At 34.4% G+C, this 18,602-nt stretch overlaps 1 protein-coding gene across 1 annotated transcript in view; it reads right to left on the reverse strand.

Annotated features, from left to right (window-relative positions):
• LOC133337823 (uncharacterized) overlaps positions 1–18,602 on the reverse strand; it is a gene marked incomplete at its 3' end in the record, with an annotated part of 91,609 nt that overhangs the window by 8,942 nt on the left and 64,065 nt on the right. The window contains exons 7-8 of the mRNA XM_061546027.1: positions 18,146–18,270; positions 13,257–13,730 (exon numbers count right to left, since the gene is read on the reverse strand). Of these exons, the coding sequence (XP_061402011.1) occupies positions 13,257–13,730; positions 18,146–18,270 (599 nt within the window). The remainder of the gene's footprint in view (positions 1–13,256; positions 13,731–18,145; positions 18,271–18,602) is intronic.

Consider the following 18,602-nt stretch of genomic DNA (forward strand, 5'->3'; position numbering starts at 1 on the left):
TTACTTTTTTTATTATGTTATTGTTTGTTGTTGTTTTTAACAGTGCTCACGAGCATTCTCGAACATTTGTTTTTTTTTACTTTTTCAAAAGAATGTTCTTCAGCAAGGAATGCTCGCGAATGAATGAATTGACGACGCTTGCTGCGAAGCTTTCTCGTTTGTGAATTTTTCGTGCAATGCGAACATTCGCAAGAGATTGCAAATGATTGTTCCGTATTCGCCGTAATTTGGCACATTGAGTTCTTATTGGAGACTAAATCTTCACACTAAAAATTATTAATTTTTTCGGGTAGCCACCATATAAAGGTATCCCCAACAATTTCATTACTTTGGGGTGTTTAACGCGTTTTAGACCGTCATTTTTGTTGGGTGCCAAATCTCCACATTAACAATTATCAGAATCGGTTCACTTTTTCGGGAAGCCCTCATTTTCACCTCGTTTTTCAACCGAAATTGTTGTAATTTGTTATGTTGGATTCTCTCATTAAAATTACCAATATCGGTTCACTTTTTAAGGAAGCCCCCATATCTCCCCCAAAGAGCGAAACACATAAGCTTCTTTTATTGTAAAAGAATAAAGGAGAACGACGTCCAAATTGAAGTTTGACTCTGACATTCCTTTTTAAATTGACAATTTATACGAAGCCAACTTAAGAGTGCTGGCCTGAATCCTCATATGTGTTTCCCCCTTTAGGAATTTCATATTTTATATCGAATACGTAGGTTTCTAATTTTATGAAAATAGACGATAGAAATTGGAACTGGTTTGCTTATTTGTCTTTTTTATGCGCATTAGTAAAATGCGCGGCTTGTATCGAATCTTACTTATTATGTGGTCCATAATATAATATTTATGATAGATTGACTGATTTTAAAAACGGAAAATATCGATCCATGTCTTTTATATCGACTATTATGAAACATACTAGCCGATTTAAGCCTTTTTAATAGCATATTTGCCTCTAATATGAGGTTGTGAACGAGTAACATACTTCCTTGCAAAATTTGTTCATTATAGATTTACATTTTTACTTTGTTCCTATTTAAATTTTGGTTATCATCTTGGAGGATTTAAATGATAGTTCCATTCCAGAACCTAAAAGAATCTACTAATTTTACAAGTTTTGGAACTTTTCACTAGAAAAACGTTCCTCAACCCACAAAACTAGTAAAAATTTGAACCAAATTTAAGAGAACACAACATAAAATGGCGTTCTTTTAAATGGTAATCAGGAATGCCAACTTCTCAATACAAACAAATACTAAATTTTTGTCGGTTTTTCTGGTCGCTCCAGAGGCCGCAGTTATGGTCCGAACATCGTTAAATTTTACATGGAGAAGGGGTTCGGGCTTAAGAATAAGCACGCCTGTTTTGATAAAGATCGGTCAATATTTAGCGGGTCAAATGGACCATGACTTTTGTGTGAAAAATTACAATTTTTTTCTGGGGTGTATATACTTGCTCCTGAAGGACATATTCCCGAGAAGTTAATAGTATATCCAAGAGGAGTTGTTGACCTTCAAATTGATACCAATTATATGGCTGTATGTACTCTGATGTGGGATTTATACAGGGATTGTCCGTGTGACGAATTTTTAGGTCAAAATTTTGTAATCGTCGAAAACGTCATATACCTGTATAAAATGTATTAGATGTAGTAAAAGTCATTTATTTCAATATTATTACCATATACAGTTATTTTCAAGAATATATATTAATTTTTCGTACATCTGATTATTTCTTACTACAGTTGATACAAAATTCTAAACTTTTTTGAGAAGAAAATTTTGACATTTTGTATGGATTTAAGTAAAGCATGCGTAATTTTCGAATTGATTAATGGGAATAGCTATCTTGTCAAAAAACTAATGGTTTTGGGTGGGTTTCGGACGTTTCTGACGTATGTATTATACGTCGGAAATGTATGTCATTTACGTCCCTTTTTCTGACGGACCATCTCTGGAGTTATACGTAATTAGGTAAAGGGAAATGTCGCGCTGATCGCTTTGAAATTGTACATGAAATTCCGATTATGGTCAAGGACGACGCCTATAGTTTTCGGTGAAGTTGAGATTTCATTCAGGGGGTGCAATGAACCGAAGACCTTAATTTTGTCAGATTTTCTAGTCGCTCTAGAGACAATTATTATATGCAGAACATCACATATTATACAATGTGAAGGGGATCTGATCAAATACTTAGAGCGGCTGTTTAGATGATGATAGGTCAATTTTCCGAGGGTCAAATCAACCAAAACCTAAAGTGACCATTTTTTTATTTTATGGCGTAAAAATTCACTTCAAGAAAAAACATTTTGGAAAATATGCAAGACTTAGAAAGTGGAGTTGTTGATCCATAATCGGTAAAAAGGTTGCAAATATCACGAAATATTGTCCAGGCTCAGAATATAGAACCACCGAAAGTGTGCTTTCGTGGTAGTTGTGTAGGGTATCATATGGTCGGCCCGTCCGACTATACTGCTCCGCTCACTGTTTTTTTCATTTGTTTTTATTTAATTTCGTGATATCGAAAATAATGTAGTATCGAAATATTGCCGTCAGCTGTATACTTTTAATTATTTTAAATCCTAACGGCACTAGTAGTACTAGAAATTAATAAATTTCCGATAATAGTCACTTTCAGTTTGTAAAAGTGGTTATGTGCTATGCAGTTTCTGTCTGCTTGTACATAAGTATGTGTGTTCAAATATGCTTGGTACAAATCAAATATTGTGTTTGACAACATACACTTGCAACTACGTCAAATATACATACATACATACATCTATACACATTAAGAAAGATGCTGCAGTAATATATACCACTGTTGATTGTTGGTCGCTCGCCGGGCAGTCGGTCGGTCTGATGCATGACTATAGTTTCAATTTACACAATTACACTGGCATTGTTGTAACAGCTTCCGTTGCCATTTATCTGAAAATGACTGTCAGTTACTCGGACAATCAGTCTGTCGTTGTGGTCGACGACGTCTGTCGGTCAGCCATATTTTCCAAGTCATCATGTACGTTGGCTTTTTTACGGTGCGCCATGCTGTTTCAACAGCAAAGATAAACAGACAAACATAAGTAGCCATGTTCTACTTGTCCATATGGTGGTCCTGGTGGTTTATCTTCATCATTAATTTATAATTTTTTTCTTATTTCCGACTTGTACTTCTGTGTTTTTGTGTTTGTTCTACTCATCATTGTTTTTTTACGTCTGTTATTTTGCTTCTCATATATTCATTTGAAAGCTATTTTTTGTTGAGGCTTATTATGTGCTTTGAATGTGAGGAATTTGAAATAGCTTGGCTTGAATTAAAAAATAAAAAAGTACTAATTTATAACAAGAAACCTCAACAGTTTTTGTAGTAGTCCCGTGTACATACGTCTTGAATTCACTTACTCTCTTCAAATGCAAAGCCTTTTTTCTCTACATCTAAATGTAGCAGTAGTTCCAATATTAGGATTGTCCCAAAAAAGAAATTATATGTTTTTCATCCTTTTAAATAATTATTTGTTTAGAATTATTTAAAATGTTTTCTCACAAAAAAATATGTATTTTATAAGCAATTAGAATTACGACACCCCATTGAGCTTTAGTTGGGCCACCCTAACCAACTTTAGCACATCTGAATTTCCTTAAACCACATGAGTTCATACATTTCTATTTGATTGTTTGTTTTGTTCCGGATTTTTTGTTAGTTTGTAATTCGTTTTTTTTTTTGTTTTGCTGCCAAGTTCATAACATCCTTTTATATTTAATTATCAGCAGTATTCTTATTCTGTGGTTTTTATTAGTACTCATTAGTCCCTATGTACCCGTAATGACTTCTGTGAATGAAATTTGAATTTACAAGATACGTACGTATGAGTATAATAGATCGTATTAAATAATGATGCACAAATTTATTTAATACGTCAAGATGTTTTTGTAATAGAATTACTGTCTAGTTTCGAGGTGGAGCATTTTTGTTAAATTTACAATTTTGGAAATTTATGGGGGTGGATTCTTCAAGCGCTCTATATTACATACGTGTTTTTATTAAAGAGATGACCATGAGTTTGGTCTTCGACCTAGATTAAGGTTTGAAAGAAATTTGAATAGAGTTATAGTCCGCACCTACCAGAAATACATACGGATATTTTCAAATCGACTTGAAATTGTCTAAAGCGGGTTTGGTCCAAAGACATTTGAAGTGTAACACCAACATGTCAAATTTTGAATTTGCATTTAAGTATACATATTCTTTAATTTTTGTATATTAAAGCAAAATTTCCTAATATTATGATCTCATAAAATGTATGCCATGATTTTGAAAATATCATATAATTCAATTGAATTCAATTCATGTTTAAATTTCAGCCGAAACCCATTCGCAACACCATGTGGTGGCATTGGCAATGACAACTTCCAGTGCACCCTGGCTGGCAGACAGACAGACAAGCAGACCCACAACCAGACCATGACCGAATAGAAGGAATTTTGATGCTGGCAGCAAACGCATTGCTACGCTTCGTTGAATTGGCAAGAAATAAACGACGTTTCCTACGTTAAAGAGAATAAAAATGAAAATAAATTGCAAAGCAATAATCTATTTGTCAGGTGCATTAATCTATTTCAGAGAAATGTTTGGCAAAACTTTATTATGCTCTTCTCGCTCACGCTTCGCATGGTGATGGTGGTATTGGTTGAATCATAGTTTGTGTTTTTGAGTGTCTGTCTGTGTTTGGCGTGAATTACCAAAAACAAAAACGACAAAAAAAAAAACTGCACATTGTACAGCTTTTATTTTAACATTGGTGTTTAACAGAACCAGGATGCCGCCAAACATTCAGTTATAAACCACGTCAATGCTCCGGCACGTTCTTGAGAATAGTTCGATGTACAGTGGTTCAAAATGAAAATAGTTGCAGTCGTAATCTAAGTCTAAACCAGTAAGGAAAGTAGTAAAGTCGGACGGGCCGACTATATGATACCCTTCACCACTTTGGGTATATTCAACCGATGAATCATAACAGACGTCGAATTTTTGAAGGACCACTAACATGAAAATCGATCCATAAACATGCCATTCTGCAAACTAAATCTGAACCGATTTCAGGAAACTTAACACACATCTAGACCTAATTCATTACGCTGAACCAAATTTAGTGCAAACCGAGAGATATATAGGGACTTTTGTGCACAATTTACCTTAAATCGGACGATAATATATATGAGATCTATATCAAAATCTGAACCGAGTTTCAGGAAACTGTGCCAAATTTCGTGCAAATCGAAAGATATATAGGGACTTTGGTGCACCATTTACATTAAATCGGACGAAAATATATATGGGAGCTATATATAAATCTGAACCGATTTTCAGGAAACTTAATACACATCATTCTAGACCTAATTTGTTACGCTGTGCCAAATTTCGTGCTTAAATCGACTCAAAAAAGTGATTCGATGCATATTCTCAAAAGGAACCATGTGTCTATCTCGTTTCCTTTTGCCTGTTACAAACATATGCACAAAGACATAAAGAATTTGGTTCAAGGAAAATTGGGGGTACCCTTATATGGGGGATACCAGAAAAAATGGGCCATATTTATAATTTGTAGTGTAGATCTTTGCTACCCAATAAGAACTCATAGTACTAAAAATGCGATCAAACCCCCAAAATACTAAAAATTCGGGTTACCGTTATATGGGGGCTACCAGAAAAACTGTACCTATATTTATATTTTTTAGTGGAGTAATTTGGTACCCAATAAGAACCCAATGTACAAAATTTCAGAGAATTCAGTTATAAAACGAGCCGAAGAACCAGAAAATACCGAAATTTGAGGGTACCCTTATATGAGGGCTCTCCGAAAAATGGACCTTAATTCATAATTTTTGGTAGGGAGGTTTGCTACCCAATAAGAACTCAAAGTACCAAATTTCAGTCGGTGTTTAACAGAACCTTTATTTATAAGGATGCTACCCCTGAAAGCCAAATTTCAGCATTCAGTTTATAAATTCCGAAAATTTGGGGGTACGCTTATATGGGAGCTATGCCTAAACGTGGACCGATTTTCTCCAATTTCAATAGGGTTCGTTGCCAAGACCTGTGCCAAATTTCATCCAATTCGGATCATAAATGCGACCTGTACTTTGTACATTTTGACATGCATAAATCCAAAGTGATTCTATGCATATTCTCAAAAGGAACCAATCTAATTATTTTTGCCTGTTACAAACATATGCACAAAGACATAATACCCTGTACCACAGTGTGGTGAAGGGTATAAAAATATGGAGTTGATGAAATTCGCAAAATAATTGAGACTCTGTTATGCAGCGGATTTTTTAATGAATAGAAAATTACAGCTTATTATCTTGGAAGAACAGGGTATGAAGTATTTGAAATGGGCGGAACGGTGAATACATCGATTTAATAGTGGCTTCGCAATACCACCCCTTTAAAGCAGTTTTGCTGTATAATTCTAAAATTACCTGCTCCAACGTGGCGTATTATTTAGTCCACGATTCACGGTATTATGCCTTTACGTATTTATATTAACAAAATTCTGGCCAGATTAATTGTACACATGCGATGAAACTTGGCACAATCTACTATATTGACCAGAAGACTATAAATTTGTGATAATCGGTTCCGATTTGGATATAGCACAAATTCTGCATATAGAGAATGGAGTGTTATTTTAATAGATATCTATGTAACTGCCATATATATTACCATTCGTCATATAAATTAATAAATACAAGTAGAAACTCACTTTCTAGCCACTGTGCACTGTTTCGACCACAATATACTGCCACTACATAAGACACCAGTCATAAGTAACCGAATGTACGCTACTCCGCATTTGCGAGTTGGCAAACTTTGCCAAAAGCGAGAATAACTAGGAAGACACCGCACATACAGCCAAGTTATGCTCTGATTATAGTCTTATATGTATTTGCATTTGATTTGGTGGCAGCGTTCTTCCTTCTCTCGTGCACCGGAGGCTGAACAATTACATTGGAAGTTTGAAATACACGATGGCAAGCGTCGTCTATGGTGTATGGTTGGCGTTACCACTAATTTACTGAGACATGCGAATATTTAAATTAAAATGAAAAGAAATGAAATGCAGAAGGCGAAGGGAAAAAGTGCAAGGAAATGAACAAATCCTTCTTCGAGTGAAGTGAATGAGAAAAGACAAAAAACCAAGAAGTGAAACTAGATATACGTTACGTTTGCATGAATGGTATTGGTAACGGTAATAATAAACTATAGAACAAACTAACTGGAAACATAGAGTCAGAAATAGGAAATTACTTACAGAGGTCGACAAAAGTAGTGCGAATAATGGAAAATTCAATTGTAAAACTAGTAGGGAAAGGGAATTGTGAATTTTGTCGTAGCAGGGTTCGTCCAGTGATTTAATGTTCAAAACTTCTTCCAGATATACAATTTAATATTTCACTGGTTATCATATACGAATACAAATGTACACAATAATGATAAATTTTAATTTGTCAAAAATGCATCCAAAGATGCTCCGATTGAGCCATATCGGGTTATCCATTTGATTTATATGATATAAATATTGCTCACTTGGGGGGAAGGTGCCAAAAAGGCTCTTTTTCCAAATTGTCATAGGGAAATTTTTAAAATACTGAGTATTTGTAGAGGAGGTACTAAGAGGAATGAACCGATAAGCTACACCGTCGAATATGATGTTCTGTTTGAAGTGGGGATCAAATAACATACAATACAATATATTTAAATGTTTGTATTATAAGTGTTAAATATGCATTTTATAGATATCGACAGGTCCGATACTCTGTTAATTAAAAATCTGCTCCAAAATATCTGAAACGGTTTTTATCCTAAGATACATGGAGCCTAAAACTGTTATTTCGATGACCAACATGTTTGTGCGTTTGATCCAGCCAAATTTGTTATTAGTAGATCGCTACGGGGTTCTTTTAATGTATAGAGTTTTTATACCCTCCTTTCAACTGATGATGTGGTTACCGGTAGGGTTATTAAGATTTGTAACACTATATTTATATTTGGAACTATATTAGGTTGGGGAACAAGAAATCCATTATTTTTATATGAACTATAGGATTTTATTGAACATACTTCGGAATGTCCAAATAAGCACCATTTTTTTGTATGATTTGTTGCCATTTTAAAGACATACTAGAATCGCATCAAGTGGATTAGATGGTCGGGGATCTTTCGCTTTCCACATAGTGATTCACAGATCCATTTTCAGATATTTTTCATAAAATTGTATGATTTCTTTAAAATCTTTACATTAAAATTTTATAATTCTTGACAAAATTTTAACTATTTTTTCATTTTCCAGAAATCTGATTGTCATATTTTACAATTAGTTCGTCCAAACATTCGGAGATCGAACTCATTATACTTGACCTGTACTTTTGGGTACCAACCAAAATGAAAATTCTACGTCTTACATAGATTCGTTAAATATTTGTACGCAATCATGCGGCTCAACCCATCGTGTTGCACAATATGAATGTAGTCGTTTGAAAGATTAATTTGCTTCTCGTAATATTCTACATAAAGTAGCAGACCTTCTTGAATTTTCTAAAGAATGAACAAATGTCCAAAATTGTAGAAAATATACTTCGAGTTTCTCGAATCTTCGAAGCTGCATTTAAACTTAACTGATTTAATAATGGTCTGCGCTCCATTGTAATTGTCTGACATGTTAGACACGCTTTGATATTCTTGACTTTTCAAAAATGAAGGATCCAAACCCAAACTGATTATTATTAAGGTCGAAAATTCTTTTCATGTTAATCCTAGTAATTCAGGTAGCAAAGGAAACATTCTTTGAATTTTTATATACCTTGTCAAAAATGTTATACATATATAGTTTCATCCGCTAAAAGTGTAATAGACTTCTGGATGTATTCTCCAATTAGTACTCGTTCTGTATTCTGGGACAAAGATCATGTTTTGCCAAATCTGAATATGCGATACAAGAGACCTGGGGCCGGTCCTGTGTAATTAAAATGAAAAACAACTTAATTCGAACACTTTTGCACGTATAAGAAAAAAAATAAAATTTTAAGCGATTTTTAATCTTGTATTGTATTTTTTATAAGCTCGTAAAATTTTTGAATAATGGTAGAAAAAATGTACAAATACTACAGAAACTACCTTTGGGGTAGATTCGACACATTAAATTGGTGTACAATCGTACTGTTTCTGATATTGTGTGTGGTGTAGAGACGTCAATGTCAGCCGCTAGAAAAAATTAAAACATTGTGACGCATATGAAAACAATAAAGAACCTTTAGAGAATCTGAACTCTAACTAGGCTGATAGCAATAATAATTACCAGGCGATGGCTATGGGTAACGAATGTTACCCATCAAATGCTGAAGCTACCATTTTGACTTTATTGATAAAACACACATGTATGTGATTTTATATAATTAAGTATCAGGGGATACTTAACCTAGCACACAATGTGTATATCTATTGAATAAGTACTGAGATATAGACCTCTAAACAAAAACTGCCGATGTTGCCCCAGTCTCCCCTATAGCTCTCATATATATTTTTGCTTGACTTCATGAAAATTGTGCACCAAATAGTCAAAGTGTGTCCGATTGAGATCAAATTTATCACAGTGCGCTGAGCTGCAGCATACCGAATAGCGCGCGCTATATTTTAATCCGGAGAGATTTACATATTTTGTCCACCAAAGACTCTATGTCTGTCCGATTGAAATTAAATTTTGCTTTAATTGAAGGATGACATGTACATGTATTGAATTAAATTGGTTCACATATAAGTTTCGTGTCAATGGTCTTTCAAAATTGCTGAGTCTGTTAGGACTGCATTATGTTTAGAGTAGAGTCAGTCATACAATTTATATTATATGACTCCTGCATGGTCGGTCATTCATATGTATTAAATTATGTGGAAAGGGTGTTTATCAAAATGAAATTGATTTAGACATTTCGTGATCAACTTATATTTTCCTCTGAAAATCCGAAGTAATCCAGGCAGATTTATAAAGTTCCTCACTGTGTATTGTGATATTTGTAGATGATAATATTATGACTTTACTTGGAAGGGACCAAGTGGAATACAGATTCGCTGGATTGTCTACATGTCGAACATTTAGCACAATATTTTTCACCGAAAAAAATTTTACCACCAAGAACACGGAATGCAATCCTTAGATCGGATAACACGTAAGAATCATTAAAATGCTTACAATTGGTTGTTGGAAAAATGGCGAATATATCAAAAATGGGCGAAAGCGTTACATGGAGCCTAAAGGTGGATCCATATCGAAATTTTTCTGCAAAGAAGTTTATTAACCGCTAACAACCCAAAATGCGAAATGACAGTCTCTTCGGTTGAAAAATGTGTGTGATATCAACTGACAGACGGACATGCCTAAATCGACATAGAATTTTATATGTAATTTATGGAGCCTTTGGTGTTGCAAATCGCATCAGAATTTGAATACACATTCCACTGTAGGGAGAGCTGAACTCTATATCCTTGGTGTACACAGACACGTCCCTTGCTGATTTCCTTAATTAATGCTTGCTTGCTTGCTTACTTTAAGATATAAATTTAAACTGATTCAACGTATTATTACTTAACGGTACTCTTGTAACTAGAACGGCTATATATTGATACATATAACATCAATAATTCAATTAAAATTTAATTTGTCATTTTCTTCACCTTATCATTTTACTTTATAATATTACTAGCGGGACCCGTGGCGCTTCGCTGCCCCTACTGAAGTTATCAAATTAAAACTTAGATATTATCAATTAGTAAGCGTCCTATATACAGCTGCAATATTTATTAAATTTAATTTAAAATTTGATAAACCCTGGTATTTTTATATGCTCGCATTAACACTACAAAAAAGTGTGAAATGTCCATGCTGTTTTCTGTAATGGTGGTAATTTTTGTTTTCTTGAAACACAATTTTTTCGAAAAGTAACAGCAATTCAAAAATTATAATGTGAATACTTTTTATCAATTTTACACAATCGATCACCTCTATCTGCTACCTCCTCCACAAAATGGTATTTTTTTTAAACAAAATTAGTGGTGTATCTGAATTTATCCTATCCCAGTCTCTGACTTTTTCCAGATAATAAAACGATTTATAATTAAAATACTCACTACTTTTTTAATAGTAAAGGTAGTAAAAGGGAAATATTTTAAAATTGCTCTCAGAGTACAAAATAATTTGAAAAGTTCGGGATGGCAATACTTCAAAATCAACATAAGAGCCAATCAGAAGTAGACATTCATTTTTACTATTTTTACTCGGCCAAATTTCTCGAGTAAAAAGTTTACAAAGAGAACGCCATTTTGTTTTGTGCTCTCTTAAATTTTATTCAATGTTTTACCAGTTTTGTGGGTTCAGGGACGGTTTTCTAGTAAAAAGTTGCAAAACTTGTAAAATTAGAAGATTCTTTTAGGTTCTGGAACGGAACTATTTTGTTTGATTTTGTTCAAAATAAATTTGTTTTCACAAACTGACAAAAATGGAAAATTATAATGTCAACTTTTTTTTCAATTTTACACAATTTTTATTTCACTATACATACATACATATCCTTATCGTTCGAAAATATATCCTCATCGGATGATGAGTATTTGTATCCATGTTACTCAACCATATTTTCAAGCCGCTACCCTAAGATATACCCATAGAAAATATTCGACATACATATGTATGTATGTACATTCTTTAAGATGTATGAATACTTTTGATACTATTACTCCTCAGTTTTATCTAACCTATGTTACTTCGATGGGATCGCTTGACTTACCATGAACATATTAGTAAAATCTGCTTAGTATTTTTCAGACCAAAAACAATAAGTTTTCTATTTTCTACGTATAGATTTAAATGCAATTAGGTGTGCATTTTCCCTTGTCCGCGGTTATGTTTTGTTAATGATGCGTATTTGCACTCACGTTACTCAGCAATAATTTGAAGTCGGTATCTATAACCGTACTTAAGATATACACAAATTACATGTTCATAATTTTTGAAGTATGATTAAGAACGATGCTATAACACCGCATCTTCGGGAAATTTTAGAAGTTTATATAGCATATGTTATTCCCAGGGCAATTTATGACGTTCTGTGAAAATTTCAGTAAAATCTATTCAGCATTTTCAGAGTCTACAAACAAAATATTTTCAATTTTCAATATGCAGATTTTTAAAATGCAGTAAAAAGTGCATTTTCCGTTGATCGTACCATGCTCATTTTTGTATGGATGCTGTGTATTCGCACCTTCGTTATTCAGTCAAATTTTGAAAGCGGTATCTGTAACCGTTCTTAAGATAAACGCATATTACATGTTCAGAAATTTTGAGATATGTTTACTATTGATGCTATAACTCCGCATCCACGCGGAATTTTAAAAGTTTATAAGTTTAAAAGTTTATAAGTTAAGTTACTTTCAGGGCATGCCCCGACATACAGTGTAAATCTCATTAAGATCTGTTCAGCGGTTTTGGCATCTATCGGTAACATACAAACAAACAATTTTTTTTCTATTTTATATATATATATAGATAGATTACACTTAAAAATATTTTGTGTCGACTAGTGTTATCGAGACACGATTCTATGATTGTTTGTTTGTGTGTGCGTTTGGGATGTGGTTTCTTGTGTGCGTTATATACAACTACAAAAACAATGTACGTGCTTCTTCGCCTTCTATCAATCCTTCTTCTTCTTCTTGTTCGTGTTGTTCATTGCGAAACTACTGGCAGTTCTTTTGTTTTAATAAATGTGAGTGCTTTAAGTGGAAATGAAACCATAATAACCAGGAAAGACCCTGTGGTGTAGGTGCAGATGTGAACTGGTGGGTGCCGATGTGCTCGGTGTGTTGTTGTGTCTGTCGGTGCTGTTACAAGATTGGTGCAGGTGCAAGAAACGTGCTAGAAAACTTTTTATTACATTGGTTTGTGCGTTTGTGTTGGTGCGTGGCAAATTTACTCAGAAGATAGGACAAGAAAAAGAATTGCCGGAAGCCTGTGCTGTGGTGCGCTACAATACAGTGTGGTGCGATGTGTTGTTGTGGTGGTGCCTTGTTGCTTGCAATGCGAGTGCAGTCATTGGCGGTGAATTGAGATGGGGTGGGGTGTGCATGATGATGACAATAAGCAAAATGCTTTGGTTGCCTTGGCTCACAAGGGGCAAGTGCGTGAGTGCATCAACAAATTTACCTGAAAGTGTGGCGGCATTGGTATTAAGTGCCGCCAACTTGGATGCACGTTCCAGGCTCGACACTAATGGAGATATAGACTCGGAATTTCTCAGCGAAGAGTTGATTTTGTAGCTGCTGTTGTTATTGTAATTGTTATTATTGACGCTGTTGCTGTTGGCTTTATTATTACAGTTTGTTGCAAGTAAACCTTTGGCATTGCCATTGTTGCAAGCGATGCCGCTGCCGCCGTTGTTGCTGCTGCTGTTGATGATGATGCCATTATTACTGGCACATGGAACGTGACCACTGTTTGTCGAAGATGAGTTTGTAATATTGTTGTTGTTCCTGTTGCTGTTGCTGATAGTATTATTGGTGGGTTGATGTTGTTGTTGCTGCTGTTGTTGTTGTTGTTGGTTCTTGGCCGATTGTTGTTTATTGAGTGTTGTCATTGCCGTCGACAACGTCGATGTTTTTGTATTCAAATCGAATAGTCCTGCATTTGATGTTCAAATTGCCGGAGATGCGCAAATTGCAATGGAAAAAGAAAACGGAAAGCCAAAAGGTTAAAACAAAAACTAAGAAAAAAGGACGCTACAATATTCCTTTGATCAGCGATGATAATAAAACGACCGCAGATATGAAGTAAGTGGTTTTATTTTTCAAAATCCTCAAGAAGAGTTTTATGGAAATTAGAATAACGACAATACTTTTTATTTGGCTTATAGTGGATTTATAAATTGCGAAAAGGTGTATTGATAAATCTGTAGTATAATTTAAATAGTTTTAAGAAATATGTGGATATCAATCAATTGCGAAAAGGTGTATTGATAAATCTGTAGTATATTTAAAATAGTTTTAAGAAATATGTGGATACATTTAATGGTTTTAGTTGTATATTATTTAAGTATACTTAAGGGAACCCCTCGGTATCTAAAAATCGATTTTTACATTTTTATTTATGTTGGACCTATAATTTCTCATGAAAGTATCTTTAAAATTTCATGTGAAAACGTGGAGGTATAGTTTTATAGGGGCTACAACAAAACGCGGATACTATAACAATATGTGAAAAATTTTCAATCAATATTGAAGATATTGCGATCTCTATAGTGAAATCGGACAAACGGACATGGCTCAATAGACATATAATTTTATAATTTATGAGGTCTTTGGTGAATATTTCGAGGTGTTGCAAACGTAATGACAAATTTAAGATACACACCAACTTGCGGTGGAGGGTAAAAAATTATGTCTAGAGTCATTGTTTATTCATTGAATAGTACATTTTTAAAATCTACGAAAAATTGTCGATATTTCGACAATTTTTAGTGTAGCATCAGTATAATTTCACCCCCAAAATTTAAATATTTATACCCTTCACCAAACGGTGGTACATGGTATTATGTCTTTGTGCATATGTTTGTAACAGGAATAAAAAGAATCGAGATAGACCCACGGTTCCTTTTGAGAATATGCATAGAATCACTTTCTGAGTCGTGTGTACGTCCGTCATGTATTTTTGTGAACAATGTACAGGTCGCATTTAGGATTCGATTTGGATGCTGGTTGGTGCTCCATATATCCTGTTCTATTTGCACGATATTTTGTTGTTGAAATCGGTTCTGATAGTATTATTGGTATATATATCTCCCTTATATATTTTTGTCCGGTCTTATGCAAATAGAGGAGCCTATGTGTGTTCGCTTTACATGAAATATTGCATAGCGTATTGGATTGAAGACGTTTAAGGTTTAAATATAGCTTCCATATATATTTTTATGCGATTTCATCAAAATGAGATACCAAATTAATAAAGTTTGTACGCTTAGGACGAATTAGTGCACACCGTACCAAATAGAACCTAGAACCAGTGAGCGGAGGAGTATAGTCGGACGGGGCCGACCATATGATACCCTACACAACTACCACATAACTTTAACTTTTGCTTTTGTTTATTTCGAGCCTGATCAATATTTCGTGATATTTTACCCCTTGGCCGATTAGAGATCAATATGAAATATGTAAAATATGTCAATGTAAGGAAGAGGTGCTTCCTTACATTGACATATTTTCCGAATATCCCAATATTCTGTGCAGCCCTTCTAATTACTATTCCAGATTCACTTCACCGTGTGTTGTGATTTTCGATTTTGTAGCCTATAGATCGACTCGAAAAAATACAAAAAATTTAGTTTTGGGTCCACTTCATCCCAAATTTTTAAACTGATCATCACAGAAATTATAGGCGTTGTCCTTGACCATACCTGGATCCTCAAGGAAAATTTCAAAGCGATGAGCGCTATATTTCCCCCCTCTATTGTGGCAATATGTTACTAAATAATATATGAATACGTAAGCTCCTGAAAATATTTACGTGTAACTCTCATATCCGAGTACATACGACCATATAATTGGTATCAATTTAAAGGTAAACCACTCCTCTTGGATATACTATCAACTTCGTTCAGGAGTAAATATATACGGTAAAAAATACAAATTTTGTAATTTTTAACACAAAAGTCCTGGTTCATTTGACCCGCTAAATATTGACCGATCTTTATATAAAACAGGCAGCTTATTCTTTGGCCCGATCCCCTTCTCCATGCAAAAATTCGCAATGTTTGGGCCATAATTGCGGCCTCTGGAGCGACCAGAAAAACCGACAAAAATTAAGTATTTGGTCCATTTCATCCACTAAATATTCACCGATCTTTACCAAAAACAATAGGGGACTTCATTGGGCAGAACCCATCCTACATGCAAAATTTCGTGAAGATTGGTCCATAACTGTGGCCTGTATCGTGTTTACAAATTATAACAGACGGACGGACGGACGACACACATGTCTAGATCGACTCAGCTAGAGGTATATGAGAGATATGACGATCGGTATAATTAAAGGTGGGTCTAGGACCAATATTTCGCGGTGTTACAAACTCTTGGGGCTGGACAACATAGTTGTGTAGGATATAATAATGTACATATATGGGATTTTGTGTTGATATAAATTTTGGATAGCGCACCGATTGGTCCATAACTGTGGTGTGGTGTGTCGTGTTTACAAATTATAACAGACGGACGGACGACACACATGTCTAGATCGACTCAGCTAGAGGTATATGAGAGATATGACGATCGGTATAATTAAAGGTGGGTCTAGGACCAATATTTCGCGGTGTTACAAACTCTTGGGGCTGCACAAAGCTTTAATACCCTGACAACATAGTTGTGTAGGATATAATAATGTACATATATGGGATTTTGTGTTGATATAAATTTTGGATAGCGCACCGTGTTGCAGCATAGCAAATGGTGGATGCCACGGTTACTCAATTACGTCAATTTATATATAGATCTTATATATATTTTGCTCGATGATTGACATTCAATTTTTAATAAATATGAGATTGGTATGTGTATGGGTTGTTTTAATTTAGTTCATTTATCTATGTAAAGATGCTATGTCTATTCTATTTAAAGGATATTGTACATATGCGCATCTCTTGTATGTACCCAAAGTGGTGAAGGGTATCATATAGTCGGCTCCGTCCGACTTTTGAACTTTTCTTACTGGTTTTACTTTGCTCTATTGGTTCTCATTGGGTGCAAATCTACCAAATTTTGTTATATTGTGGATTTCTTTATGTACAATTTTCAACCTGAGGGTTTATATGTCGTTTTCTTCTGGCAGTGAATTAGTATAGAAAACATATACAACTCTCTATCGATTTTATGTATTATGAATACCTTAATGTTGAGGGTATAATTTCGTTCTTTTGTAGTACAACAAACCAGTCAGGAAACCGCCATACTAGAATGGACTATCTGACTCAAGTTGAATAAATTTTGGCACTTTTGTACTCATTCCGATCAATTTCTGAGGTCTATCTAAGATATAAAATATATTGAAACGTTTTTCTTTGTAGTTATTACCCAAGAAAAAGGTAAATTAACCGAACATTCTTACCAACAACATTCTAAAAATGTTTCTTGCTTTAAAATTAATTTCAACTCTTCGTGAAAATTAATTTCAATACTTATTTGGTTGTAAACATTAATCCAATTATAGAAATAAAGTTAAGAGCCAGCAATAGAGTGCTAACTGAATCCTTCTCCTGAAGACTTCATTAAGAAGTTCGGTATTTTAAAAATTCAGTGTGTGTGTGTGTGTTTGTGTTGGTGTGTGAAAATACAACATCTTAATTGCAAATTGAATGTAATCTAAACGGAAGTTTTACAATAACAACTTTCGACACTGAATGGAAGGGAAATTAAAATTGTATCCTTTTCATCCTTCCAATTAGCTTTGAATAGTTATGAATTGAAAAGCAAATTACATGTATTCAAATATCGCAGGAGCTTCGTGTACTTTTGATACTGACTTATAAAAGGCAGTCAAAATTTCGCATTTTAAATTTTGTATAGTTTGGTAAGAAGAAGAAGCAACTTCTTCGCCATTTCAAAATGCTATAGCAACGATTGCCAGCATCGCCTTCATTAAGTACTCCAAGTTTTTTGTTTTTTGTTTTTATTCAGTTGACTAAACTCTTGGCTCAATGCCGTTTAGCCTATTCCAAGAAGTTGTTGTTGTTGTGGTTTTCCTATATTCGCCAAGCTCATTTATGCCAACAAGAGGACAACACTAAATAAATAGTTTCTTCATATTATAGTTGTTGTTGCTGCTGGTGTTTGTAATTGTGTAATTTTTTTTACATGGAGGAATCCTTGTAATTTGTGCCTCCATCCATTTATTCATTCATTCATCTAACCAGGCCCAATGACCATATTTTTGGAACCACTTTACATATTGTCGGGACACAATAGTTGGTGTTATTGTTGCTGTACCAAAAACACATTTCGTTAAACATGGTTATTGTTGTCCTTGGGTGTGTGTGTGTGTGTGCGTGCCTGTGTACGGCCACTTGTAATTGGTGGAATACGTCCAATTGTGTTTAACCAGCAATTTCGGTTTACTGCTGCTGCTGCTGCCCTTGCTGATGTTGGCGCTGCTGCGCTCGGGATTGTGTTGGTGCCTTTGGCCATATTCATTATTCATTAACATTCGGTTTTAGTGCTTCCAAATGACTTCATTGCATTGACTTTCATTACACACTGTTTGCTCTTTTCCTGCTTTCAGTAACGAGCTCTTGGCCAGCTATATTCTGTATTGTATTATCGTGGCATTTGTTCCTTCGTTCATCGTCTGATGTCGCCAATTTCTTTATGGCAATTTAAATTTGTGTAAATATTCATGTAAATATTTGTTAAGACAGAATGGGATTGCACTCCATTGCCAATGAATAGAGTTTTCTTTTTGTTGTTGTTCTTGTTGTTAGTTTAAACCGTCTTTGGGCATTTTCAGTTT

The sequence above is a fragment of the Musca vetustissima genome, unplaced genomic scaffold (assembly GCF_032173495.1).
Source record: "Musca vetustissima isolate MV318-11 ecotype Yass unplaced genomic scaffold, APGP_CSIRO_Mvet_v1 utg994, whole genome shotgun sequence".
Classification (NCBI taxonomy): Eukaryota; Metazoa; Arthropoda; class Insecta; order Diptera; family Muscidae; genus Musca; species Musca vetustissima.